Source organism: Parambassis ranga, chromosome 8 (genome assembly GCF_900634625.1).
Source record: "Parambassis ranga chromosome 8, fParRan2.1, whole genome shotgun sequence".
Lineage (NCBI taxonomy): Eukaryota > Metazoa > Chordata > Actinopteri > Ambassidae > Parambassis > Parambassis ranga.
The window spans coordinates 16,411,623-16,439,359 of NC_041029.1; the positions used below are offsets into that span (position 1 = coordinate 16,411,623).

General features: G+C 45.6%; 1 protein-coding gene across 3 annotated transcripts; it reads right to left on the minus strand.

The window, feature by feature from the left end:
* Nucleotides 1-1,574: 1,574 nt before the first annotated feature.
* pkn1b (protein kinase N1b) lies at nucleotides 1,575-27,737 on the minus strand. 3 transcript variants are annotated; one of them, XM_028412818.1, is made up of 23 exons: nucleotides 27,484-27,737; nucleotides 27,199-27,322; nucleotides 13,290-13,590; nucleotides 11,790-11,935; nucleotides 11,575-11,695; nucleotides 10,658-10,803; nucleotides 10,357-10,570; nucleotides 10,082-10,276; nucleotides 9,865-9,974; nucleotides 9,599-9,742; nucleotides 9,381-9,456; nucleotides 7,958-8,099; nucleotides 6,444-6,534; nucleotides 5,373-5,464; nucleotides 4,959-5,031; nucleotides 4,785-4,876; nucleotides 4,511-4,687; nucleotides 4,355-4,417; nucleotides 4,185-4,261; nucleotides 3,959-4,101; nucleotides 2,880-2,987; nucleotides 2,706-2,786; nucleotides 1,575-2,632 (listed from the first exon to the last, which is right to left on the minus strand). In XM_028412818.1, exons 2-23 carry the CDS (start codon nucleotides 27,223-27,225, stop codon nucleotides 2,429-2,431), a joined length of 2,823 nt encoding a protein of 940 aa, XP_028268619.1. In that variant the 5' UTR covers nucleotides 27,226-27,322; nucleotides 27,484-27,737; the 3' UTR covers nucleotides 1,575-2,428. The 3 variants fall into 3 exon arrangements, with proteins under 3 accessions (XP_028268619.1, XP_028268618.1, XP_028268617.1); XM_028412817.1 differs by lacking the exons at nucleotides 27,199-27,322; nucleotides 27,484-27,737 and adding an exon at nucleotides 16,526-16,669; XM_028412816.1 differs by lacking the exons at nucleotides 27,199-27,322; nucleotides 27,484-27,737 and adding an exon at nucleotides 15,372-15,742.

The window sequence follows — 27,737 nt, forward strand, 5'->3', positions numbered from 1 at the left end:
CACTTTTTCATTTTTTGGTCTCCATCATCTTCTAAAGGAGATTTATCTTCTTCATTTTCCTCCATAATGTTCTGCTCACAGTGGCTCGGACTCATCAGGAACATCAACTACACGCACCTAACGGCCTGCACCGAGAATGTGAGAAGTGCTCCGATTGGCTGCTTGTTTTGTTGGTCCTGCGGCAGAGTTTATGAGTAATCTGTAGCTAATGGAACCAGTCATGAAGCAAAATTACTTTTTCCCCCATTTTCTACAAAAGCACATTAGTTTCACAACTAAATTACAACAGTCTGTTTTATTTCCTGCATCTTTAGTCTCTATTTTTATGGTATAAGTGCAAACAGACTGTGGAGATGACAGACAGCAGAGAACCCGGGGCTGGATTCGAACCCGCGCCTCAGAGATGAGGGTAATTGGGAGTCTAAACTACAGCATTCTTAATGGATTTTTGTGTATGTGTGTCTGGATGTTTTATGCTTCTGACTAATGATTCCAAGAATGTTTTCATTGATGGCACCATTAACGGTAACAGCTGTGTCTTAGTCCTCATGGTACATTTGATTGTTTGATTCACAAAACCCACCTGAGCCGGTCTGAATTTAGACGGCAATCAATGTGCCCCAGAAACAAAATTACATTTTTTGTATGAGAAAAAACTTCTTCTGAGTATCAGATACACTTCCTGTTTTTTTAGGTTAAACTAAAGCTTCATCTTCGTCTCTTTCGGGACATATTTATTTGTTAGTGTTCTTTCTGTATCTGGAGAGTTCTATGGGGACATGGTGGCATCATTAGTTCAAGAATTCCTGACATGATCCATGATAACACAGTGGTCCAAAGAACCAAGCTGTCAGCTCCCTGTGGGCCTGATGAGCAGATCCAGAGACCATCTGTTATTTCTGAGGAGGATCCTGAGAGATTTCTGTAACCATGGATCAGACCTGGGTCCACCACCTCCAACCAGAGAGCAGAGAACAATCCAAACAGTGGAAACAGACAGAGTCTCCAGATCAGTGAGGTCTGCATCAAGGTGATGGTCTCTGTTTTCTGCTGCTGGACCACACTGTGGAAAAGGGGTCACACTGTTACAGGGGCCGACTACACTGATCTCTGAGGCAGCTACAGGAGGAGACCAACAAGATCCAGACCACAAGTCCACCATCATCCAACAGCTGTTCACCTGATCTACACCCTCACACTGACACCTCTCCAACAGGATGGAGGAGGGGCTCAGTGGTCACCATGACAACATCATCACTGTTGTGGAAACTTTCTGGAAGTCCAGACTTCTACGAAGAACAGATCTGTGTGATTTCCTCTGTCTCTCACCAATATGCTAAGCTAACAGCTGCTAGCTCCAGCTATAGACAGAAACATCTGCAAAGTCTCAGTTCTCAAGGGTTAGACTGAGGTCACCGGGGATCTTGTCCCTTGTTTGTATGTTAGTGGGAGAGACTTTACAGCAGGGAATCCCGAGGCGTTCCCAGGCCAGCTGAGAGACAGAGTCTCTCCACCACATCCTGGGTCTGAACTTAACATAAAATAATAAATAAAAGTGTAATAGCAGAAGTGTGTATGTGGGGTTCACATCTTTACTGAGTCACAGTTCCAACACATTTCACCAGCAAATGACAGAGAGAAAAACACAGGTGGAAGAAATAAAATCACAAAAAAATGTAAAAGCCTCACAGAAGATTTTGTACGGAAAGACATCAGAAAGAGGTGAAGACACACAAACAACAGCTGACTCCCCCCCGGACCTCCCTCCTCTCTGTTAAAACCCCCCCTCTGCCGTACTTTGGCATCATCATCATCATCATCATCATCGTCATCATCAGGCGGCAGCTCTGATTTCTCGTTCCTCTGGCTCCCCCAAGTGGTCAAGTACAGGTGGTGCATGGTTGCAGCTGATACATTCAGGGACACCGAACACAGCGAGACGCACACTTAGCAGCGACAAACAGCAGAGATAAAGGGACGACAGGGCGGAGCGAAGGCGAGAAGAACAGACGAACACACTTCCTGTCAGGATAATCACATGTCACTCTCTGCCGTTGGGATTTTTAGGTTTCTCTGAGAATTTCAAACAAACAGCAGGACCCATCATCTCATCTCCCATTTGTTACATAATCTGGATTATCTTCTGTTATCACCCCCTCCCCCCCCCTCCCCCCTCTGAAAGCCACTGCAGTTTATTGGTCAGCAGATCTGCGGCGCTGCATATGTGTGTGATCAGATCACACACGCTCAGCCCAGCTGGTTCTGTGCACACACACACACAGAGAGAGGAAGAGGAAGAGGAAGAAGAGCCTTCCTCGTCTCTTATCGAGTTCCTCCGTGTCCTCGCAGCACAGAGAGGCAGCATTCATGTCCCCGTCTCCTTTCAGAGTCTGTGGCTGGCAGTGGGCAGCTAATGACCCCCGTGACCCTAGCAGAGGTCGGAGACGTAGTCAAAATCCTTGAAGTGGTCTTGCTCTTTACGGGACAGGGTGCGGCGCTCGCGGGGCGGCGTCAGGGCGGGAGCCTCGGCGGTGAACTCCGTGTCAAAGTTGCTGACGTCTTCTTTATCAACAATAGTCGGGACAAACGGGGGCGGGACTTTTCTCTGGAGGAGAGCCTCCCAGTCCATAGTCTAAAGGACAAATACACTTATGTTAATGTAGCAGTAAAAGCTGAATCTGTGAAATGTAACCCAGGACGCTCACCCTGAAGAACGGCTGCTTTTTCACATCTTCAGCGTCCTTTTCTCCAGAACCTAAACGTCTGTCAGGATTCCTCCTCAGCAGCTGGAGACAAAAAAACAAACAAGTCTCACTAAAAATGTGAAGCCCGAGAAAAAACATAAAGAAGCAGCAGGAAGTGATGCGAGTCGGTCTGACCCGTCTCATGATGCCGATGGCTTCAGTGGAGAGGAAGCGCGGGTAGCGCACTTCATCGTTCACTATGCTGTCGAAAACCTCCTCTTCATCGTCACCTGGGAACGGAGACTGAAACAAACGTTACTTAGCAATAAATTTATGATAGATTTATATTCATAATGATATATGTGAATGCAGCAAATCCACAGTGACGCCAAATAAAGATGACAGGTAACGATATTTTGACTTTTCACACAGATTCAAACAAAACTTGAGCCTCTCTTTAACCCTTTGTTGACAAAATAAACACCACACAGACCCCTGAAGGCGTCTGTGTAAACTGGAAACAGCAGAACTTCCAGCTGAAAGACACCAGAAGGTTCCATCCTGTGTTGGTTTCAAACAGTTGTATGTGATGCATTGCTTTGTATGCACCCGTACTTTCTGTGTGTCTACGAAGGCAGCTTTTAAATGGCTTTAAAGGTAGGGTAGGAGATTTTGAAAACTCAGTGAGAGTCAGCCAGATTTGGAAAGTAAACACACGCCCCTTTCTCTCGGAGCTCACCCCGAAGCCACGCCTCCCAATCACATGGACGCACATCACCTGAAGACGAGCTGCGGTCTGTGACTTCGGCCATCATGCACGTACCTCTCTGGTGCACAGAGCAGGAAGAGAGTGACAACCAGCCAATACTCCTACAGGGTCCACCCGGAGGATTGGCTGATGTTTTTAGTGTTTTATAGCTTCAGATGATTCATATTCTTCGTTTTAATGCTAAACTGCCGAACTAATTGGTTGCTATCGGATTGTAAAGAGAAGTTACACTAATTTAACAAAAAGTGCATCAGAGTGAAATCTCCTACCCGACCTTTAAGACACATTTTCATAGTAATTTTTTTCTCTTCAATAAGGAGAACATGTAGTGTCCTTTGTGCTTTTGACTGTGATGGACTGGCGACCTGTCCAGGGTCCAGTACTCCGCCTCTAAGCTCATTAGTTGTTCATATTTTTCATACAGATGTGACGAAGAGTCAGTCTTCCTATCAAGTTTAGGTCTGTGTCACCATCTGAAAGATGGGATGTGTCTGTAAATCCTCACCTCTCCCACCAGCATCTCATAGATGAGAACCCCGAGCCCCCACCAGTCCACGGCTCTCGTGTACGACGTGTCCGTCAGCACCTCCGGCGCCAAAAATTCAGGGGTCCCACAAAAAGTACTCGTCCTGTCTCCATAACCCATGCCTTACCACGGAAAGAATGAAGTCAGGGAGAATTATTGACTGCTTTCAGAAATCGTTTTGTTGTTTGGTTGTGTAAAACCTCACCTTCTTTACAGAGCCCAAAGTCTGCTATCTTCACAAAGCCTTCTGTGTCCAGCAGCAAGTTGTCTAATTTCAGATCCCTGAGCAGGAAAAGGAAAATAATACAGCATGACATTGATGGAAAAGAGGACGTGCGTCTCTGGTATCATCCTGGAAACATGTAAAGTGCTCACCGATACACAATCTTATGATCGTGAAGGAACTGCAGACCCAACACCACACAGGCAGAGTAGAACCTATTAACATGAAACAAGGGTTAAAAACACACACAGCTATCAGTGGAGACAGGTAGAACACACACACACACACACACACACTGCAGGACTCACACAGCACGTGGCTCAGAAAAGACGTCGGCATGTATGTGCATCATGAGGTCTCCTCCTGCCGTGTACTCCATGACAAAACACACATGTTCCGGCGTCTGGAAACATGCAAACAGGTTGACCAGGAAGGGGTGGTGGGAGCCGTTGACGGTCTCAAAGATCCGCTTCTCACACATCAGACTGGAGGCAGACGGACAAGAGGAGGAGGCGTGTGCGTATGAGGCAGGTTGTCTGAATGGTTTGTCAACGAGAGCGCCGTCGTAAAAAGAAGCGTTACCTTTCCACTTCGTCTCTAGCGACGATGTCTCCTTTCTTCAGGGCTTTGATGGCATAAAGGCTGCCGGTTCTCTTGTACTCCGACAGCAACACCTGGAGAATGAAAGTTGTGTTAAGTCTTTAAGGCTGTTTAACAAAAACTAGAATTCTGATCATGGTTTTTTTAAACTAGTACCTTCCCAAAGTGTCCCCGGCCCAGAACTGCTATCAGCTTGAAGTCCTGCAGACACAGAGGGCCTCTGCAGGGCCTGAGAACCAGATTACAGACAGATTAAGACAACATGACACAATGCCATACACCCGATCACATAATAATTGTGTTTTTTCTGTCTTATCATCCTGCAGTGCTGAGCTTTTTAATATTTTGGGGCGACATATGCTGTAAGAATATGACATTATTGAAGACTTGGCTTCACAGCAAGGTGTTAAAAAAACAGGTTATAATACAGGAACATATTGTGTGATGGGGGGTTGTTCCTGGTGCCATGTTGAGTTGGCAAAAAGATATGGTGTGTGTGTGTGTGTGTGTGTGTGTGTCTGTGTGTGTGTGTGAGAGAGAGAGGAAGACGACCCTTGTGTGTTTCTGCACCTGCGTAACGAGTTGTGCGACTGCGAGCGTTTTGGCTGCTCGTGAACAGGGACGTCCGGTGTGGATAAGGGCTCAATGACGGGCATCTGTTCCTATAAAACCCAGACATAAACCAGAAGGGAGGAGGGGAGACACCAGGGGGAGAGAAAAATAAAAAAAGGACAGAGGACACAGAGGGGGGAAATGAGGACAAAATGATCGTCAACATCTGTAAAACGCAGACAAACAGCCATCGCTGTGCCAGATCCCCTGCTGGCCGACGGCCGCGCTCGCTCCTCCCCTGGTCCTGTCCTCTCCACTCCCTCCTCGCTGCTAATTAGTTGTCTAAAAAACATCAGAGTAATTAATCCCATAATACTTCAACCCCGTTGAACACACCATCTGCCACAGGCCCTCTCCCCCTCTGACTCGCTCTCTGCTCGTCTAATTCAGTCTGTCTGCGTCTCTGGCCTCTACATTTCAATCGTTTGCTTTATTGGCAGGTCTATGGCAGAAATATAAACTTCCCCAGAGCTCCGGTTCAGGCCCACTGCTACAGTCAACTTTGTGGAAATCCTGTTCCTGCATTAGCGTCTTTAAAGGTTTCATTAAGTGTCCTTTATTAGTGATGTGTAAAGAGTTTGTCAAATCACAGGAAATATGACACGCTCCCCGCCTGTCTCTGTTACCTATGTCGGCCTGTGGATGAATCTGTATGTGAAGGATTTTCCGTTTTTTTTTTTCTATCATAGTTCCTTCTCTACCACCTCGTCGTTCCTCACTCCCACATTCTCACCCTCTGCAGACTGTGTTCTTCACACTGGGAAAATCACACAGATTTGGACACGATCAAATTAAATCTCCCCGCCATCCAATTATGTCTCATTAAAGCTGTTCTCGGTTTTTCTGATTATTCACCCCTTCCCTTTTTTTCCTGTCCTCCTCCAGGCCTGTCTTAAGATTTCACTGCAGCACACAGCGCAGCAGAAGAACGCCGTCTCCAGGTAAGGGAGTCGGCACAGCAGTAACATGATAATGCAAAGATCAGGTCAGTTCTTCCCCATCAGAGAAATTCTCTTTCCTGTCTCTTACCAGAGGAAGGGGAGCGTCCACCACGTCTCTTCGGACTTCAGCTTTGGCAGTGGAGTCGCCGTCCAGATTCAGTTTCTCCACTGAGATTTCTCTGCCGTGCACACAGACACCGACAAAACATTAACACTAGAATGGTCAGATTTCACCCACTTTAAATGCAGGCAGGTGTTAAAATCATTTTGGGTTTTTTCAGTCTTAACATTTGGGGTGTGAAGAGTAACTAGACTGAAGGGTCAAGTTGTTTTGGTACAGAGGGCATCATCGGTAGATTTGGTCGGTCTGTTAACTACCCTGCTGAATGCACACATGAATAATGGATGTCCAGTGAATGAGACAAGTGACATGGGGCAGACCTGAATGCAGGAGTGTGAGCTGACTCGTGCATGTGTGTGTGTGTCTTTGTGTCTACTGTATATTCAGGATGAGTCTCTGAGGAGTTTTGAATGATTTAATGTTTGGTAGTTTTGAGCAGGGCTGAAGTTGTTTTAACAGATTTATGCAGAAAAAAGCAGAAAAAATATGAATCTGTTAAGTTTTTATAGCAGTTTTTTTAGAAGTGGACCTTTTTGTCCACGAATGACACAAAAGGGTAGTCAATGTGTTTCACCATATTCTGGTGATGTATTTGAAAAATTTATATTTGAATTCTAAAATGTGTCTAGAGAGAGTCAAAAAGTCCACAATGACGCCCGAGGGTTAAGATTTGGTTGCTCTCTCAGTGTGTGACTGAGGCCCAGGTGGTAAAGCCGTTCCCTGGACAAGACATTTAACCAAGCGGCAGCCTTCGGGGCTCAGACTTGAAGCCCATGCGTTAGTGTCAAAACTTGTAATTCACGCCGCAACCACTGGGGGCTGGCTCCAAAAGCGAGTCATTTCCCATAGACTCCCATGTTAAAATGGACGACTTCACAGCAGAAAAGAACATGTTTACAGCCTGGTACAAAAAACCACTCTGGTCTCAAATGATAGGTTCTCTTCTAGTGTCAATTGTATGGGGGGGGGAATTATTTTACAACTCACTCGTTTTAATTATATTCAGACTTAAAATTACGCCTAATTATGGGCGTTGCCGCTTGAGCGACAGACGGTTGACGTATCACAGTGCGAGTTTCCTGCTTCCACGTCCGCCCGCCCCCCTAAACTCTGCTCGTGCTCCCCCTCTTTGTCCATATTTGGAGTTTTGGCGGACGTGACACTGCCAACATGGCGAAACTTTATTTTAAAATAAAAAAGACAACAATGAACAGCTTTACTCCTTAAAACCTGTGTGTATATTGCAATGAAACAACAATTTGGAGCCTTTTAGAGTTAAGTTATCCATTTTATCATGGGAGTCTATAGAGGTTGTCTTGCTTTTACAGCCAGCCCCTACAGGCTGCAGTATGAACTACACTTTTTTTAACTTGTCTCAGCCCCTGAGGTTGCCGTTCGGTTACACAGCTGTTGATACATACACACAGGTGGACGAGGACATGGCGGCAACATGTGAGTTAAAATGCATCATCAGAACTTACCCTGTGGTGTGTGTGAGGGTGTTGCTTGTGAAACTGGGTGTGTATGCAGCTGTATTGCTTCCACTGGGAATGGCGTTCCTCAGCAGGCGGACCCACGTAGCAATGTCCACGTTCATCTGACGGGCACGCAGGAAAGCTTTACCTGAACACACACACACACAGAGGGTGATCATTCTATTTGATAACACCAGCAAATGGTGGAGCTGGTCTCCGGCGGCTTTAATGACGTGACAGCGCTCAGCTGTTGCATGACCTGGGTTTACATTCCCTCTGATGTTTATAATCCCTGTTCCAAACACCATTAACACTCCATTTGAAGCAGCTCTTGTGGCACGAACACGACAAAAATGTTTTTTTTTTTAACCTTAAGTTGTTTTTGTAGTAACTAAATATGACACTAAACACATTCTGAATGTGCTAGAAGCTTTTCGGCAGCCGTAGTGACACATCAGACAGAAAGAAGCTGGTATTGAACTACCAGCCTGCTGAGTAGCAGCCATACACACATACGTGTTTCTTTGTTGACATATTGGCTGAAGCATTTTTCACAGAATGTGTCATTTATGTTTACCGTATTTTCAGGACTATAAGGTGCACCTAAAAGTCTAAAATGTTCTCAAAAGTCGGCCGTGCGCCTAATAATCCGGTGCACCTTATGTATGGGTTGAGTACCTGACACAGGGCCGAAACACGCCCACTACGTACGCCGGCAGCGTCGACTTTCACTGTTGTTGTCGGTTGCCATGGTAATGGACAGAAACTTCCGCCTGATTTTAAATAGGAAGACGCTGCCAAAAGAAAAGTTTCCAGCAGGAGTCATCATGAATCTAAAGGGCTGGATGGACGAGGACAAAATGAGAGAGTGGCTCTGGGAGGTTTATGTAAAGAGACCGGATGGTTTTTTTTTCAGCGCATCACCGTCCCTGCTGATCCGCGACTCCATGCGCGCCCGTCTCACCGCCAGTGTAAAAAAACCAGGCGAAGCAGATGAATTCAGAGCTTGGGAGGGTTAACAGAAGAACTCCAACCGCCGGACATCGGCGTAAACAGCGCGTTTAATGTAAAGTTGCGAGCGGCGTAGGAGCGATGGATGGCAGACGGCGAGCACAGCGCCGGGCGAGTTGTGTGAATGGATTGTGGATGCGTGGACTCATGTAGCTGTATGTATTAACTGTCGAACAGCCAGCCGGCAACGACAGTGACTCTGACAGTGATGAGAGGGAAGCTGCATGTTTGAACTCGCACAGTTGTTTCCTGTTTATTGTACATTGTTGTAATAAAGTTCAACTTAACTCTCTGTTTTGCTCCTGTTACCTTTTTATTCACGTATGTTTTAGCGTAGCATGCAGCTTATAATGCGGTGCGGCTTATGGTCGTGAAAATACGGTAAATTGAGTGGCTGTGTGTGCACGTTTAAACATACCGTGCTGTTTAGAAAAGACTTTCTTCTGCCTCTGAAGTCTTGGTCCCCTCTCTATTACGGGGTTAAAGAAGGTCACCTAAAACATAACACAACAATGTTTACAAAATGTCTGCAATATTTGTCCATTTTTTTCCACGTTGATGAATGCAGCTTATGTTTGGTCATGCGTCCTGTGTGTGTGTGTGTGTGTGTATACAGGTTGTGTGTGAGTCCTGTACCTCGGCCAGCAGCAGCCCTTGTGGTTCCAGTTCCAGCTGGACCCGGTGTCTTTGGTTATCCAGGAAATCTTCCAGCTTCAGGTACTTCAGAGCGCACAGGGAGCGGTAATCCCTCCAGTACACGGCGATCTCCATCTCTCTGGACTAATCACAGCACACGGAGCAGGGATCAGATCACTTTGATACATTTTTAAACAGGTTTTAGAAAAGAAGATCTAAGCTAAAGTCTGGCTGTAATTATTGAAATAGGATTCGTGTATTCATACTCTCTCTAACTCCACAGTGACGGTCTGGTCCCAGGCTTGCTCTCCAACTGTTTTCCAAACTGTCTGTCCCACTACTGTGTTGTCCAGCTTCAGCACAGCACTCACTTCAGCTGCAAAACACACGGGTACACTGCTTCTTCAAATGAAAACCAAAACTACATTCTTTTCAATTACTGTGAAACACATGAGAAGGCAACATAAGAAGAGAACGACGTACAGGTGAGCTCCTCATTCTTGCTGGGGATCTTGAGGCTCATGCTGCTGGTGCTGCGGCTGTAGAGGCCGCTCAGTTTAAAAGAAGAGCGTCCGTCTCCTGCAGTGTAAGAGGGAAGAACCACTGGAGTCCCTCTGCTCCGGCCTGGTACGACCTCTAGCAGCCCCATGCAGCCCAAAAGACGAACCTGAAGAGTACCTGTAAAAAAAAATGGATAAGATGTTTGTTTCTGTGTAAAAAAAGCCGAAGAGACGTCAGTGTTTGGTTTCTGAGTTCACCTGTGAGTGGCGACGGTTTGCTCAGGGTGCTATACTGGTTATGGACATAGGGGGTGCTGTGGCGAGAGCTGAAAGCCGAGGAGGACGCCAGCACCAGCTCCTCCTTGATGAGGCAGGCCTTGGGATGATCCTCGGGCAGCTCCAGCAGACGTTGCTCCAGAGAGCACCTCAGTAGGTCCAGACGCTGGGACGACTCGCTCAAACCACACTGAGCCTGCGAGGCAGAGAACCAATAAGACTCTCAGAGGAGAGAGACAAACCGTCATGGGCCGACACAGTCACCTCTCATTTGTTCACTAACCTCAGCGATGGCTTTCTTATCCTGGACCTTCCCTGCACCCAGCAGTCGCAGCATGTTTTTAGCTCCCTCTGCCATAGCATGCTCCACACGGTAGTGATGCCACAGCTCCTCCACACGCAGCTCCGCCCCACACAGGTCCGGCTTACCTGCAACCATAGACGGTGGATGGAGCGTCCCCAATGTTACCCATAGACCCAAAGTCCCAGCAGAGGCAAAGAAACAGAGTAAAGTGGCTTTTGTCAGCACTGGGAAATGCTACAATCATCATTTTCATTATCATTAACTACTGTAAAGTGTACTGTAAGTTGCTGGTCGATGATGGAAAAGGATTATAGTTGTAATATTTTAGCAGTTTTACATGTTTAAACACTCTAAAATCAGTGCAAAGGGGTAAATGTTTCACATGTGACCGATGCTAACATAAATCTTTTGACGTTATTAGCTGCAGAGGACATAACCTGCTCACTGTCATGGCTGCTGTGAACTTTGCTTCATCTTCACCATGCTTTGTCATCTCTTTCATCTCCTTCCTTCTGCTCTTTGTGTTGTCACCTCTGACTCAGTGCTCTCAGTCTCACTCACTTCCTGGCTCCCTGCATCTGTCCCGCCTCCTCTCTAACCTCTGTTAAATGAGGCATGGCTTTTAGTTGTTGGGCAACATCAAGAGGATGCAGGAACATCAATAAGGCTCTAACCTAAGCGAGTGAGTGAGAGGGCTGTAATGGACAATGTGTGTGTGTGTGTGTGTGTGTTTGACTGGAAGACTATAGACTGTGGAGTTCTGAAGCAAGAATTGATCCATTACCACCCGCATCATAAAATATGCAGTGCTTATAAGCCGAAAGAGTGACGGGTGGGATGAAAGAGAAATTGAAAGATATGAGTGAGGAGAAAAACAACAGAAGCATGATGGGTACTTTGGTTGTCCTCGGACTGCTCTGTGGCCTGCATGGCTTTTCGGATCTGCATGCGGATGATGTCAATCTTTGTCTTGCTGTCCTGCAGCATCTGCTGAGCGGTCTGGAGCAGCTTCTTGTCCTGAGGAGCGTCATAAAAACAGGAAATCAGGGACAGAGCAGAGGGGTTGACTCTGCAGGTAGCAGAGATGTGAAGTGGGCTGTGAGTTGTGTACCTTCGTGCCTCCATTGGCATATATTGGAATCATGTTCTCAGCTCCCTGTTTCACCTTTAGTTCAATGTTTAGCTGCCGTTCCAAAGCGGCAATACGATGATGATTGGTGGACGTCCGACTGACCTGCCCTGGAGACTTCGATGTATCTGGTACGAGGAGCAGGTTGAACATCATTAGCTGGTTATTCTTTACATAACTTCGTCCATAGAGTGCTATTATCCACTGGCATATCATATAGTACACTTTCCTGCATTTAAGGTCCCGGAGCTGTAAATCAGTCTCACTTATACCCCGTTCACACTGGGGGAAAAAATGTGGCTTAAGCAGGATTCGGCCACATCCAGATCAATCCAGATGTTTTTTTTCTGAGTGTGAACACCTCGAATCCGGCTGTATCCAGTTTGATTTCAATCCAGCTAGATCCACCTCTCGTGGGTGGATCTAGCTGGATTGGCTCAAATGTGGCTCAGGTGTGAACGCAAATGTGGCTAGCGAATCCGGCTAGCGACATGCTACTTCCGGTTAGCGGCGTGCTATTCCGGTTAGCGATGTGCTACTTCCGGTTCACGGGGCGCAACACGGGACAAAAAAACGCATGACGCATGCGCACATGCGGTCCTACCGCAGCGTGAACGGACTCTGTATATTACGAGGCGCCACCTAGTGGTTTGGAGGACAGCAAACACGCTGGATGAAGCCGGATTGAGTGCGGACACAAGTGTGTGCTAGCCAGATTTGAAAATAGGTCTGAACGCATCCAGCTTAAAGGCTGTCTGGGCTCAATCCTACTCTAGCTGGAATGACTTTCTCCAGTGTGAACGGGGCCTTAATGGCACTAAAATGAACCAAAACAGGAAAGCTGCTAGTGCCAAATTTAGCTGCAGGACAATGATGGCAGAGTCTTATTGCTAAAACAGCATTATGTAAGAGGCTTGTTCCTAGTTTTGTGAAGAAATGGGTATCAAAACTGCTGATCCGGCATCAAATCCCTTCACAAAGGTTTACATACCAAAATCAACGTCTAAGTAGCAGATGAGCCACAGCTAACCAATCAAGCTGCACTTTCAGACTTATGTAAGTCGTAACTTCACTGTCCTTGAGGTTTGTCATATAAATTCCGGACCTTTGACCTCTGACCATCAAATTCAAATCAATTTATTCTTAATTCCAGGTGATAATTTGACACAAATTTGAAGTTATAAAGTTAAAAATGGAACACCTGAACCACACAGGAGGTACTGGGAGCATGTTGGTAGATGATGTTGATGTTACATCACAAGATGATGCTGATGTTAGCATTTAGCCAACAGTTGTGGCTAAGTGCAGCCCCCACAAGCTTCTAGGACGACTTCTAGTCTCTCAGTGTTTCCCATGAGGACAAACACATCATCAGCATCACTTCCTGCTGTTAACCTGGGTAGATTACCACTCTAAGTAGGTTTTTCAGTGTCCTCCTAGCAGGCAGCAAATCAATTAAAAACAGACACTCAGGATACAAACCTTTGTTGTCATCGGGGCCTTTGACCACAATGTGCGCATCCAGCTCCTGCAGCTGAGCGTGGAGGGACTCCAGCTTCCGCTTGGAGCTGCGGAGCTGCGAGTCGACCTGCTGGGCATTCCGCTTGTCGGTGGTGGCCCGGCGCAGATTCTCTGCACCCTCCTTGATCTTCAGCTCCTTACGGATCTCCCTGCGGATCCTCTCGCGATGCTCATCCAAGCGCTGCTGCACGCTGGAGTCAGAGAAGTCTGTGTTTTGGTCCAGGCCGAGCTGCTGGAGCACAGAGAGCCCATCTGCATGAGTCTGAAAAAAAAGAGACCAGGAGAAATGAGGCGTGATTAAGAGACGAAAGACTTTATGACTTTACGTGAAGGAGCTGAGGAAGATGACTGTCCAGCGTGCATGAGGGGAAATCATTCAATTTGAGTTAAAAGGGAAACTAATTCAAAGGTTGATATCTCCAACTGAGAGCTGCTGGCCTGAGGTTAAGACAAAGTGAAGCGCTGTGGGATGAAAGGAGGGGGGAAGCGTGTCTCTGAAAGAGAGTCATCTACATGAGAAATCTGCCAAGCTGAGGCAGCATCAAAGCACAGGCCCCACTTAAGTGCTAAAGAGCTGAGTGCTCACATCAGCTCTCCTGCTGATCAACACTAACCAGATTACTGCAGATTAGCACAGCATTAATACAAACTAAAATCAATCAGGGTCTTTGCTGCTGCTGGATGGGTCGCAAGGAAACAAACACACGACAGAGAGCAGCTGCTTTAAGGGCAGTTTATACGTTTAATCTACCTTATGAGGTCAGGGCTCTCCGTACTGTCCTCTCTTAACTCTGGTAGGATTTCTTCATGCCTGCCACTTCCCCTATCTGCCAATGACACATCCCATGTAGGGGGGATGGTCCTGTAAGTAGTCATAACTACCTTTTATTCATTACTCTGAGATTTGATGCATGAATCACAGATTGACATTCAGCTTATGGTCCTAAATGTTGCTGCATGTTTCCAGTCTGTTATTTTTCTTTCTTTATATTCTACCGAGAAAATAGAGCAGATATCTTTGCAATTTACTGGCAAGCATCCACGAGAAGAACATCTTATGAGTGCTGACTTTCTGTTTTCTTTTCTTCATGTGTCACATCATAAAAACATGGTGCTGAAAAACCCCCTGCACTTATAATCACAGAATCTGTGGTGACAGCATGTAAGCACTGTTAGCTTCTGGCCATATCAACGTTTCTGAAGTCGATGCTTTATTGGCCCCAACACACTAAAAGTTACGCCAATATCTATTTAAACATCGTATTTGAATGTTTCAGGGTTTATTTTTGTTGTTGCCCTCGCCCCTGTATAGGTTTCAGTTTCAGTCAATCGTAAAACTATGAAAATCTGACAGATGTTAGCGCATTCATTTAGTGTTGTGACATTAGATCTCATCATATCAAACACACACGGACACTGAGGACAGTCCCCTCCCCTCTGCCAGAGTATAATGACAGGGTGCTCGGGGCCTTTCACTACACCGTGCAGCCAGCCATCCAGCTTAGCAGATCTGATTACAACTTCTTAGGTCTCTGCATCCATCCAGCTACAAGCAGGCCGGGCCTACAGCTCTGCTCTCATTAAAGCCATAATCCATCTGCAACACAATGCACTACAACAACCAAAGCACATGGCACAGGCCGGATTTTAACTGCTGCTTTACTGCAACACAACGAAGCAACTGTTTCACAAACTGGCCAACAGGAACCGCAGACATGACTGCAAGGCAGGTGCATAATATATCAATCTCGATGTGGACGCAGCCATAGAAGCCAAAAGAGAACGCATAGAAAAGGACAGGAAGGGAGAGTTTGTGCTCTGACGCACTCCTATTCAACAAGTTACCCCTGGTGTTTTACAACAAAAGTGCAAGACAGCTCGCACAGCAGGGCAAAAATCACAATAGCAGGCAGAAATGAAAAGCGGTTCGCTGTCAAAGAGGAGATGTTTTTACAGGAAGTGAGCAAGGAAGCTGACAGAAAAGAGAAAGGCCATCGTCATGGATGGCAGTGTCGAGGCCTGCTTTCGGCCGCGGTCTCCTACCGAAGCCTCTGTGTCATTCTGCTCGGTCGGTGCCGGGCAGTCGACCGGCTGATCCCCCGCCAGGTCCTCCAGTACGTCTTCACTGGCCATTTTTGGCCTCCCTGTTTGGCTTCGATCCCGGGGGCCCCTCCCTCCCCCCTCTCTATCTCTGCCGCCTCACACAAACACAGAATAGCAGCGCCAATCAGGCAACACACACACACACACACACACACACACACACACACACACACTGCTATTCCAGCCCCCCCCCCCTTCAAAAATCCAGGATGCCCTTCCCGCCAGGAATCAAAAAGCCAGTCTAAATCTGGAGCGAGTGAACCAAGCGGAGGAGAGGAAGAGAGAACAGCAGAGGCCGAGCCCCACCTCACTGTTTCCTGTTCTGCTCTTTGCCACATAGAAACTAAAGCGTCATGCACTTTGTACGTACACACACACACACACAGTTGGGTGCTTTTGTAAGTGAGAGAGCTCACAGTCACTCTGCTTCCTGCTACTGCCTCTGAAGCTAAGAGACAGGCTGTCATGATAGGATGTTCGAAAGACTATCAGACTTGGTGTCTGAGCATATGGAAGTGCAACACGTGCATTAGATGTGGGTACTCAAACACATAAAAAGTGTAGAAATAATAAACTATTTCAAAAGAGAGAAGGTCGAAGGCCAAATCCTTCCCATGGCAGAGGACAGGGTGACTACATCTAAGGATAAGTGACTCTCTGCTTCTTGATATAACACAAGCTGCACACAGAGACAGACACCTGCCTGAAAGTCAACTTCCAGCCTCTACACAATCTAAAATTATAACCTGACAAGTGAAGACCAGACAAACTGCCATCACTGTCTGACTTCCTGTCAGTCAGAGAGAAGCAGGTCACGTCAGCAGTGCAGGGTCACTGACCCTCCGTCCGAGCCCTCACTGTGTGGCAGATGGCCCTCGCTGGCTCCCATCTATGGTACCACAAACTGATACACACCGGCAAGGAGGGAACAGGCAGTCACATCCAGTTCTTCCTACTCACATACTGTGCCAAAAGGGGAATAGGAAGTGAAATAAAGATGAAGCAAACATATGCAAAACACAAGGCAACGCTCCCTTCTAACCTTCAATAAAACGCCAAAAGCTCTGTGAACAGGTAACAAAATATGTCCTTACCGAGCTGGTGTCACTCTCAGAGCTTGCCGTGTGAAAACAATAGGTGGCTGCAGAGATAGCAGCCCCCATGTATCCATGCTGTCGGTCACCTTTTACTGATACGACTGTGCTGTCACTATCAAATCCAGCTGACAAATAAAACGTGCAAAACTGAACACATGCTGCTGTGCTGCCTGCCTGTAGTTGGTTAGGCTCATTGTGTGTGTGAAATAGATGTAGCTGCTAAAACTGTGTACTGACCACACTATCAGGAACTAAGATCACATCACTGTACACATACTGCTCTTAAAGTTACAGACTGTTTACCTGGTTAGAAGATCAACCGTGTCAATTGTACATCAAGTGTACATTATTATGCCTCCAACTGATGTTTAAATGTCTTATACATCATGCTTTATATTTTATGACATTTTATGGACCAAAGAATTTTTACAAACATCATGTTTAACTTTAAAACCTTTAAAAAAGCTTTGGTCTCTGGTGGTAAGATCCACACTCAACCTGCCTGCCTGCCTCAGCACCACCTCGTTGCCTGTATTTGGATTAACTGAGAGTTACGGTGGGCACAAATCAGCTCATCAGAAACCTTTGGGTCATTTTTAAACATCAGTTTGTGGTGTTGGCTCAGACCATTGACAGTAAAAACTGTGGACAGAGCTTCCCTGACGTCACCCGTTTGTTTCTGAAGAGCCGTTTTGAGGCTCGGTGGGAGGCTCCGGGACGTGCTGACAGCCGCCATGTTGGCAGCGTCACGTCCGCCAAAACTCCACATATGGACAAAGAGGGGGAGCACGAGCGGAGTTAAGGGAGGTGGGCGATCGTGGAAGCAGGAAACTTGGGCTGTGATACGTCAACGCCCATAATTATGTGTAACTTGAAGTCTGAATATAATTAAAACGAGTGAGTTGTAAAAACATTCACCCCCCGTACAACTGACACTAGAAGAGAACCTATCATTTGAGGCCAGAGTGGTTTTTTGTACCAGGCTGTAAACAGCCCCCAGCAGTTGCGGCGTGAATGTTTTGACAGTTCCGCATGGGCTTCAAGTTTGAGCCCCTCAGACCTGACCTACTGGCCAATTCACCTATCTAGGCCTTTGTCACGTTATATTTGGATAAGGCCAAGCAGCAGTGCTGTCTTCCACACAGGACGTTTGTACACTATAATCACATTATTCTGTTTTTAAGTGACACTTTTCTGCTCCTGTCAAACAGGAGAATGAAACTACTCAGTGACTTTTTCTTCACGTTACTTTTTCACATTTTTCTCCTTAGTCTTATTGCTATGGTCACACATTTTGGTTTAAACAGATGACTGCCCGGTGCTGCCGCTGGGTGACAGAAAGCCATCCCTTTTGATTAAGTTTTAATGGCCTGTCAGATCCTCTACACTCGCCTGCATCTAAAAATAGAGATTTTGTTGGAGGCAGGGGGAAGCTTCACTTGTGAGCCCCAAATACACACACAACAATAATACTGATGGACGTTAGACCTGATTGTTATGATCATATAATGAATGATAATTTAATAAATGTAAGAGGTTTTGCTTTGGGCCAAAGAGGGATTTCCTGGAAGTCACTAGTGATGGAACTATGTTTATTATTAGGAAGATGTGGATTAAACAGAATAACACAAGGTCACGAGGTTTAATCGGGCTGGAACTGGGCCTTTTTTGGTCTTGGAGAAGAAGCATGGAAGGACAAACAAAGTGACGACCAGGACTTTGGTTTATCAGGATAGGCAGAGGAGTGGATAATATATGACTTTCCCAAACATGTCTGCTAAAGGTCACGTAGGGAGAGACGGTGCCATTCGTCTGTGTGTTAGAATGTGAAAGTGAGAGAGGGAGAGAATTTGGGAAGCAACTTTTAAAATTCTCCTCACATCCTCATGTCTGCACACAGCCCCATTCAGGGATTTGGGTTAGAAGGGGGTGGGGTTTGTTTTTTGGGAGGTGGAGGTGGAGCCCTGGTTAGACACTGAATTCATCTCTTCATGTACAAATACACACAGTTCTACTCAGCAGACAACATTAAATGAGAGATGGCAAATACAAAACAGCATAAATAATACACTCTGACATTAAATCATACACACACAAATAACACACGGGCCTAATGTACTGTAACTGGTTGATAATGAATAAAACAGCACAGTAGGACGATGTCAGCGGGATGTTGAGAGTAGCACTTTACCTATGACTGATTTACCAGAGCTAAAGGGTGGAGCAGCTATAAAGATGGTTGTGGCTACAGAAACAGAGACTGTGATGGGTATTTGGTTAAAAAAAACAACAACAACGAAGTATCCAATAAAAGTTTAAGATGTGAGAAATAAGAAACAAAAAGATGAACACAGGTGCACTACATGCAGCTTCTCCTCGTTGGACAGTAACATTTAGGCTACAACAAACTAAACAATACCTCTGGTGTGTATTGTATCTCACCATTGACCACCATACATAAAGAAACACAGCATGTGATAAAATTGAAACCTTTATTAGTCCCACAATGGGGAAATTGCTTAAGGCAGCCCAGCAAAGAGCGCCATACACCAGTGAGTACACTGGAGGCTATGCGGGTAAAGTGTCTTGCCCAAGGACACACAACAGTGACTAGGGAGGGATCGAACCACCAACCTTCCGGTTACTGGACAACCCTGCTCTACCACTGAGCCACTGCTGCCCAAATGAGTGTTCCCATACCGGTAGTTGAACCCGGGCCGCCTGGGTGAAAACCAGGAATCGCTAACTGCTAGACCATATGGGATGTATCAAGTGTGTCAAATTTTAGCATCATCCACATCATCCACACACGCTTTGTCCTGCAGTGCAGGGTCCCGGGAGGCGAGAGTCGGGGTGCATGCAAAGACAATAATTCAATAAATAATAATTCAACATTTTACGAGGGATTATGAGACAAATTTCAGTCCAAGCTACATACAGGATGCTACAACCCCCCTCTAAGACAAGCAGAATAAACGTTGAAGATATCAAGACTTTATTTTATTTTAAAGTTCAGACCTGAATGAGTTAATAGCTTACAGAATGTACCTTGGACTGTGTTTATGTGTGTGCTGCCTGTTAATCCCTAAAAATCCCACATATTCCAGGGAAATTCTGTTGCCAAATCTCCTTCTGCTATTTTAAAAACTGCAGCATGGCTGTATGTATATGTGCTGCGCTGCAAGCTAACAGGAGGAAACTGTGCTGAGAGTTAAGTGAAGGAAAGAGTATCTGTGTGTGTGTGTGTCAGCGCACATCTGTCTGCATGTGTGTGTGTGTGGCAGCAATGTCCACTCTACACAGCTGGGAAGGAGCACATCACCATGAATGGCATCTTTGTGAAAAGAGTCTATCTTCTCAGGAGATTTCAGCAAACGATTATGTGCGTTTGTGTTCCCGGCTTTGTCTATTGTAAACTCTGCTGCAACAAACAGTCACTCTGTTCAGTCCCCTTATAAGAAAAGCTCCACATCTACCTCTGTCATGCGTGTAACTAAAGATTAAGAAAATAAAAATAATATTTTCCTTTTTAAGCAAGCAATTCATGCTCAGCTGTGTTTCACCAAAAAAAAAAAAAGCAGGCGATGACCGGCTCGGAGGTAAAAAGGTCCTTGAAAGGACTCGAATTCAACAGACATAACCCAGTTTTTTTTGCTGAACGCTCCAGTGAGCACCACCTGCATGTAAAAAAGGCACAAAACAAAGTTGTTGACCTACAACAGTCAGCCTGCATAAGGGTGTTACTAAGGGAGAATAAGACACTTCATGGCTTTCCAGTCAGAGCTGCTGTAACCACTGTCATGCTCCAGATTTTATGTTTGCAAAACAGAAGAGTGAGCACAAGAAAGAAAAGACTCAGTAGAGGAAAAGTCATTTACGCTGTATACAGGTTGAACCACGTGTTGCCATGCAATGGTCGGAGCAGCAATGATGCCAGATAGCCAGGTTGCTAATATGCTTGTTCTGTAATCTGAATGTAAGTTGCACCTGCTCCATCCTGACCTCCAGTTGATTGCCAGCCATCATTGCATCCAGAAAGAGCTTGGCATAGGTTCACATGAACCTGGTTCTGGCTGGAGTCGGCCCCCTCCAGAGCAGAACAACTATACAGTCTAGAAGGGGCACTGAACAGGCCTTCGCTAAGCTAACAGGCTCCTTTATGGATGCTCCATAATTCAGCCCTAAAATCTCACTGGAACCCGACGAGTCTAAAACATGAATGAGCTACAACTGTTACAGGATTTGGTCTGTTACTATCTCCCCCACTCGCTGGGACAGATCCAAACTCTGATGTTGTGTAAATCATGCGCGGATGTCCGCGGGAGATTTTACCAGAAAATCAAGCATTCAAATCTGTGGTTATTAAGATGTTATCCTCCCAACCACCCCCCAGCGTCTATCTGCCTTTTACTCCTGGATCTCACACACACTTTTCACTATTGCAATACGCTAACAAGTCACCTACAGCAGTTAGGAGGGGACATGGATCCGAAAAGAGCCCTGCTGTGTAATGGAATGGCTGGGCAGGCACGATGGTAATGGACAAGGAAGATTAAAAATGATTATGGCAGAAGGGCTGAAAAGGGGGTTGGGGGGTTGAGGGGTTGAGGGGGTGGTTGGGGATAAGAGGCCCATTCTATAATGCAGGCGATTATCCCTCTCTACTGATGCTGTTGATTACGATAGCACGGCACTCACAAGAAGAAGAAAAACACACAAGTAGGGCGAGTGTTTACAGATCTGTGTTATCTTAATTACAGTATAATGGCTAATGAAAACAAGACCCCATTAGTGAAGTCACAGGGAGCAGGCTGGCTCATCTGACCATACCCAGCAGTCCAGCTACAAGGGGAAGTCCCATTGTTAAACAAATGTCATTTCAAAGTGTGTTTCATTTTTTTGTAAAACAATGGAGGTCCAGTATACCACTAACCACTATAAGCAGCACTAGCAACCAGAACCTGAAGCATAAATAAATTAAAGCTGCGAGCAGCGATGACGGGGCCCTCACAGGGCACACTGCAGTCAAAGGGTCATATTGCATGACAGTGTCTTCAGACCTAGACTCCTATTGGACGTTGACATTCTCTACAACATGTCATGATGCTGTAAATATGTTTATTAATGCTTTAAAGTTGGGCTTTTTTACATAGACATATACATGCCTGGAGGATTTTGGGTGGATCAGACAATGTATATCCGCCTGGAGTCCTGCTCACGGTCTGATTGGTAATAAACTTGATAGACAGATGCTTCGTCCAATAAGCTGCCACGTTCTTCCAGGCGTCTGCTCGCTCCAAAACACTTTGCAAAGACAACTCTCTGACGTTGCTGTGTAACAAACTACCTGAACAAAAACAAACACAAATTCAAAATGGCTGACTTGAGACTTTTTGTGCAGGACGTTTTGAGACCTAAGTTTTTGTTATTTTAGGGTTTCCGGCTGAGCCATTTAATGCCATTCTAAGTGGGACGGACATTTTTGTGCGTTGATGAAAAAGACCTTGTATATTTAGACAGGAAAATACCGAGCTGCATTTAGCAATCAGCCCAGAATTAGAGACACATGAGAGCAGTTGTTCTGTGTAATTTCATTTTGTGGGTCAGAGGCGACCAGAAGAACAGCACCAAGACGGTGATCCTAAAAAGTCCTAGACTGGCCATGGCACATCACAAGACAGCAGCTGGAAGCTGTGCAGCCAGTCAACTGCCATCGGCTGCACAGACCGCTCTCCTCTCTGGACTTTCCCTTCTGTAAGCGCCGCATCACATTCATTAAAGACTATTTATACTCCTCCAGTTACAACTCTCATCATATCCCCCTGTATTGTTGAGGATGGGTGAAAAAAAGCCAAACTAACAATGGCTCCTGGCTGCTATTTGTGCCTCATTATCCAAGTGTTCCAGCAATTCAGCTTCTGAGGCTTTAATAAGAACAATAGCAGCAGTTTGGGTTACATTTTGCAGGCTTTCCTGCTACTACCTCTCAGGGAGCAGGTAATAATGGATGGTTTTTTTTTTTCTTCCTTGTCTGTCTCGCCTCTATGGCCTCTGGGCTGACAGAACAGACAGTCCACTGTTGAGGGCGGCATCGTGGCCAAGCATGCCGGTGTTCCCATGAAGCCTCGGCACTGTGTGCCCCTTAAACCCAACACCGCCGCCGTAGCACAACACACCGGCTATCACATGACCTCTGCATGGTGCCTCAGGTGTAACCACAATCGGGTCACACAGCGTCTCTCTGCTTCAGTTTCAACCTAAACTACATGTGTCAACTTCACCATGCAGTATAATGTAGTACAGTTTAACAGGATCACAGAACGACCACACAAACACAACGTTTTTGTATATTGTAAAAAAACACGAGTGAATGTGTCATGTGATTCAGTATTCAAATATAGAAACAAAGTCTTTTTCTCTGCAGCACTCCACAATTATCGACTAATTAGATCACTTCTCCACCCACACTGCACCACGATGACATGCCTTCATGCTGCTTTAGTCACGGTAACTACTCAAAACATCAACAAAATACCATAAGCAGTAGCTCTGTTGAGTGAGACATGTTAAATACATTACATTACTTATAGCCTAACCAGCTAATGGAGAAACCGTGTTGTACAATGAACCAGGCACATTTCATGTAAATCCGCTGATGTTTGTCACATGAGGATAACTTCCAGCTGCCAGTAGGTGGCGATAGGGAGATGACCCGAGTGTAGATGGACTCGCGTGCAAAGAATTTAGGGCAATCTGGACAATGTTAAGTGTTAAAAAAACAGTCTTATATATAATTTGTTGGGCTGCAACAGCATTTAAAGAAAATCTCTTAACTTTGCATTGCAACCCTCTTAAAGGCAGGGTAGGAGATTTTGAAAACGGAGAGTCAGCCAGATTTGGAAAGTAAACACACGCCCCTTTCTCTCGGAGCTCACCCTGAAGCCACGCCTCCCAACCAGTCTGTGACTTCGGCCATCATGCACGTACCTCTCTGGTGCACAGAGCAGGAAGAGAGTGACAACCAGCCAATACTCCTACAGGGTCCACCCGGAGGATTGGCTGATGTTTTTAGTGTTTTATAGCTTCCACAGATGATTCATATTCTTTGTTTTAATGCGAAACTGCCGAACTAATCGGTTGCTATCGGACTGTAAAGAGAAGTTACACTAATTTAACAAAAAGTGCATCAGAATGAAATCTCCTACCCGACCTTTAAATGTACAACCAGTTAATCTGACAGTTACTCTGGAGGTGGAAGTGGTTAAAGCATGACTGCTGCAAAGGGGTTAAACTATATAAAATGGCTGCCGTCCTTAAAGGGCTTTTTATTTTTATTTTTGTAAATCTGGATGTGACACATGCACCTTCCTATCTATCATCAGACCATGTATCCCCACGTCTCACACATATTTTTATCCGGTAGAAAAATCTGAAGAAAAAAAGCTGATGTGATTGAAAGGTCATCAATAGTTCTTATTATAGCCTCATGTAGTTTTTTCCCTTTTTTACCTCAGCAAATGTTCTTTCAGTGTCAAACCAAAGCCACACACCACAGTCTAAGCTATTTCACAAGCCCTGCTGAGCCTCTGTGCCCTCTGGCATTACAAAACTACTTTAACAACCAATCAATGTTCACTTCTCTTGGGTCCTTATAAAATGCTCCTTTCCTTTGTGACCTTTCTATTCCAGAACAATACGGACTGACTCATCGCTTCCAGATTGAATTTATGAAATGCTGCTCTCCATAACTTGTCCGGCTTAGCAACACATTCTTCAATCCCTTAAAACTGTAAAACACTACAAGCTTAGATAAAAAGGCAACACACTAGGGTTCACTAGTCCTCTGTGTAGTCTTTATACTCTCCATCTTTTGGCTTGATAAGTAATCCTCTGAAAGGCTGGTGGGCATACAGCAACAACAGCTGGTGTTTAGACTGGTCAGCTGAATGGAAATGGGACTGATGAGGCGGTGCAGCCAATAGACTGAAACACAGGGAGTCACGGATCCCGGCTTTTTTCACTGTGGCTTATAAGATATTACTTCCTGGCACGCTAAAGACAGACTCTATTGTCAGCTCAGAAATTCACCTAAAAATACAAACCCTGACCAAAGATGCCTTAAACTAAAAACAGGATGTGATGTCATCCTAAAGAACATATGATTTGTCATCAGAGATTGCAGCAGCATGCTGTATATTAAGCAGAGGCTAAACATGAACCAGCGGAGAAGAGATGGAGAGAATTTGTTGGCTTGTTAGATACACAGAGCAGGTCCAGACATATTGATTTTTTTTATATGTCACCTCCTGAGCCTGGTATGTCCTACACTCATAATCCAACAAGCACACTATTCATTGGTTTTATTGATGAGTTCCACTAAGGCTTCCCATCGTTGCATATCAGTCATAAGCTTGTGTGTCTGTGAGACAGACAGATTTTTTTTTTTCTGCATACATGGTGTAATCCTGGATTGAGGCGGGATGGACTGGATGTTTTTTTTTTGGGGGGGGGGGGTTGTATTGTGCATGTTTGTATGTGTGTGTGTTTGTGTGTGTGTGTGTGTGAGCCTATGTGAATGACTGAGGGCACTAATGCGACCCTGATGGGAGGTCAGAGACAGAGTGAAGTCCACAGTCTCCTAATCCTATTATCCATAGCGGAGACACGCATTATTACAAGACGCTGCCGTGTATTATAACACATGTGAGACCATCAGCAGGTCCTCAGACGCCATTAAAGACAGGAGTTACTTCCATCCTGATGTCGGATCAATAAATAGTCATTTAGAGCCTTAAAGCTGAAAGGAAGAAGAAGAAGAAGAAGAAGAAGAAGAAGAAGAAGAAGAAGGAGCTCCTCCTCTGACCTGGCTCTTAAAGGTAATAACCACAGGAAACTAACCGAAATAAAGTATTCATGAGTGGACGACCACAGAGTGCATAGCTACCTCAATGTTTACGTTATCGGCTCAGTGCAGAGCTCACTTCCTCAGCAGGAGGCTTGATTTACAGTCGTGTGCGGGAGGTGGGCCAACACATAAACAAATGCAGCGTTACATCTTACACTGACGGTCCCTGCATTTACTATGTTTCCATGTCATGACCTCCAATGGAGTCATTGGTGCAGCCTTGATGATGTATTCAGGAGAAATAAAAGGGAGGAGAGTGTAATCAGGCACCTTGCTCAACTCTGACAGGTCCAGCCCCCCCCCCACCATCATCCCCATCAGGCTGTCTGCCGGCCTGATGATGACTGAACCCTCGTCATTATCGAAGGAACTGCCGCTCAGGCTATCAGCAAGGAGTTACAGAGTTATAGATTCAGGCAGCTGCCTGTTAAAGTGTCATTAACACAGCAGGGCAGCAGAAATCTGCAGACATCGGCCTGCGTATGACTCGGGCTCTAATCCTAGAGCTGGAAAAGTTGCTCATTGTGCAGAAGCATTGTGTTGTTTGTCACGCTAATGTTGGTTCATAATGGGCCGACCCCAACTTTATTTGAAGAATCACTGTGATTGCTTTTGTGAAAGCACAACAAAAAACTACTTTTATCCAAAATATGATGACACACACACACCTTCCTTTATAGTTAGAAAATCGTAGTTCCCCTGTTTAATGAAAGTGGAACACTGAAGCGTTTGAACACAACTTCAAATGTGCTGCCTGCTGAGCGAGGATGGACCTGCTGTGTATGCTGCATGTTTTCTAAGGTGGAAATGTAACTAAATTAAAGTACTGTCTGATTTTAGCTGAAATGGGGTTTTTTAGACCACCAAAACGGACTGAAGGCCAAGCTGAGGGGTTTTTCTAGCTCATCATCATCAAGCAAGCTGGTGGTTAGAAGATGAAGAAGTCCACAAGCGCATATCTGTGTCAATGTCATGAGCTAAGAAACAAAATAAAAAGCTGTGGCTTGCGCTGGCTGACCAGGACCTGATGGTTCACTATGGCCCTTATTACTGCTTACTGCTGGTCCCAAAAACCCACATGTCCAGTGCAGCTTTCACAGAAATACAAAAAGGGACCTGTCCCGTTCAGAGAAACCACAAAGTGTCAAGGAGGAGTCGAGTTTTCACTCACAACACATGACTCAGGTGTGTTGTGTAAAGGATGGACATTGTTAGAACTTGCACGTCATGTGCGATGCTGAACACAGACACCAGTTAGTTTGAATAGACAGAGACAGGAAATGGGTGGTTTGTGGCTGTACTCACACCCAGTCACAACCTGTTTCAATCATCACACTTTCACCTGGAGACCGGGGGGGTCACTAACCTGACTCTTGGCCAACGAACGGCCTCCTTCATTTTTTAACATTATTTCTCCACTGTGCTGAACTGACACGAAGACAAAACTCTAAATTAGACCCTGCAGCTCTGACACCACAACACCATCCATGACCGATCCCTGGCTCCACCTGAGGGCAACTCTCTGTCCTAAATGAGGGAATCATGTCATTTAATTTGCTACATCTAAATTGCATTGTGAGGCTGCAGTGAGAGCAGTAACAGTAGTGGTTATTTTATTAGTCAAATTAATAGTGAATAATAAATAAAGTAAATTAGGTACAGTCCTGTTTTGGCTGCTTGTATGTGGATAACTTGTAAGAGTATTTCCACCACAGACATGTGAACACAGCAGCCTTCAGTAATAATAAAAAGATGGGGAACTCACCTGTAGCTCGTTGTTGTTGGCCATCATGTGTGACTTCTGTGAATGTTTATCTCACTTTACAGCCCTCTGATCATTGTGGAAATAGCAGCTGTGGCTAAATACAAACAGTCCAGCGTCGAATATCCTGCAAAATAAAATAAAATTGGTCAAATAAATCTGATTAAAAGGTGCATTTTGATGCACAAGACGCAGGTAAATTAAATGCAAACTCCGCCACGTTAGGAGACAAAACAGAGGAGCAGGTGAGGAAGAGGAGGAGGAGGAGGAGGAGGAGGAGACCATCACCTCCTGGCAGCAGGCTGTCAACTCTTGGACTCTGGTCTGCATCACGCAGTGCAGGCTGTCCTGTGGTGGTGGTGCTGTGGGAGCGAGCCGGCTTTCTGCGGGTTTTCTTTTCATCGTCAGGAGGAAATCAGAGACAGAGAAACCCGAAACCCGCCACGGTTCACCACAAAAGTCCCCGCGGATCGCTGGAGGGATCTGAGGCCATCTTCCCCGCGGCGGTGCACTCCCGCTCGGCTCTGCGGAAAGCTGAGAGC

What these genes read in the sequence shown, in the direction of transcription:
- pkn1b (XM_028412816.1), bottom strand. Translation starts at nt 15,461, where the DNA reads ATGGCCAGTGAAGACGTACTGGAGGACCTGGCGGGGGATCAGCCGGTC. An exon ending in CAAACCGTCGCCACTCACAG is followed by an intron (nt 10,277 to 10,356) that starts GTGAACTCAGAA and finishes TTTTTTTTACAG; the next exon opens with GTACTCTTCAGGTTCGTCTT. An exon ending in CTTTGGGCTCTGTAAAGAAG is followed by an intron (nt 4,102 to 4,184) that starts GTGAGGTTTTAC and finishes TTCCGTGGTAAG; the next exon opens with GCATGGGTTATGGAGACAGG.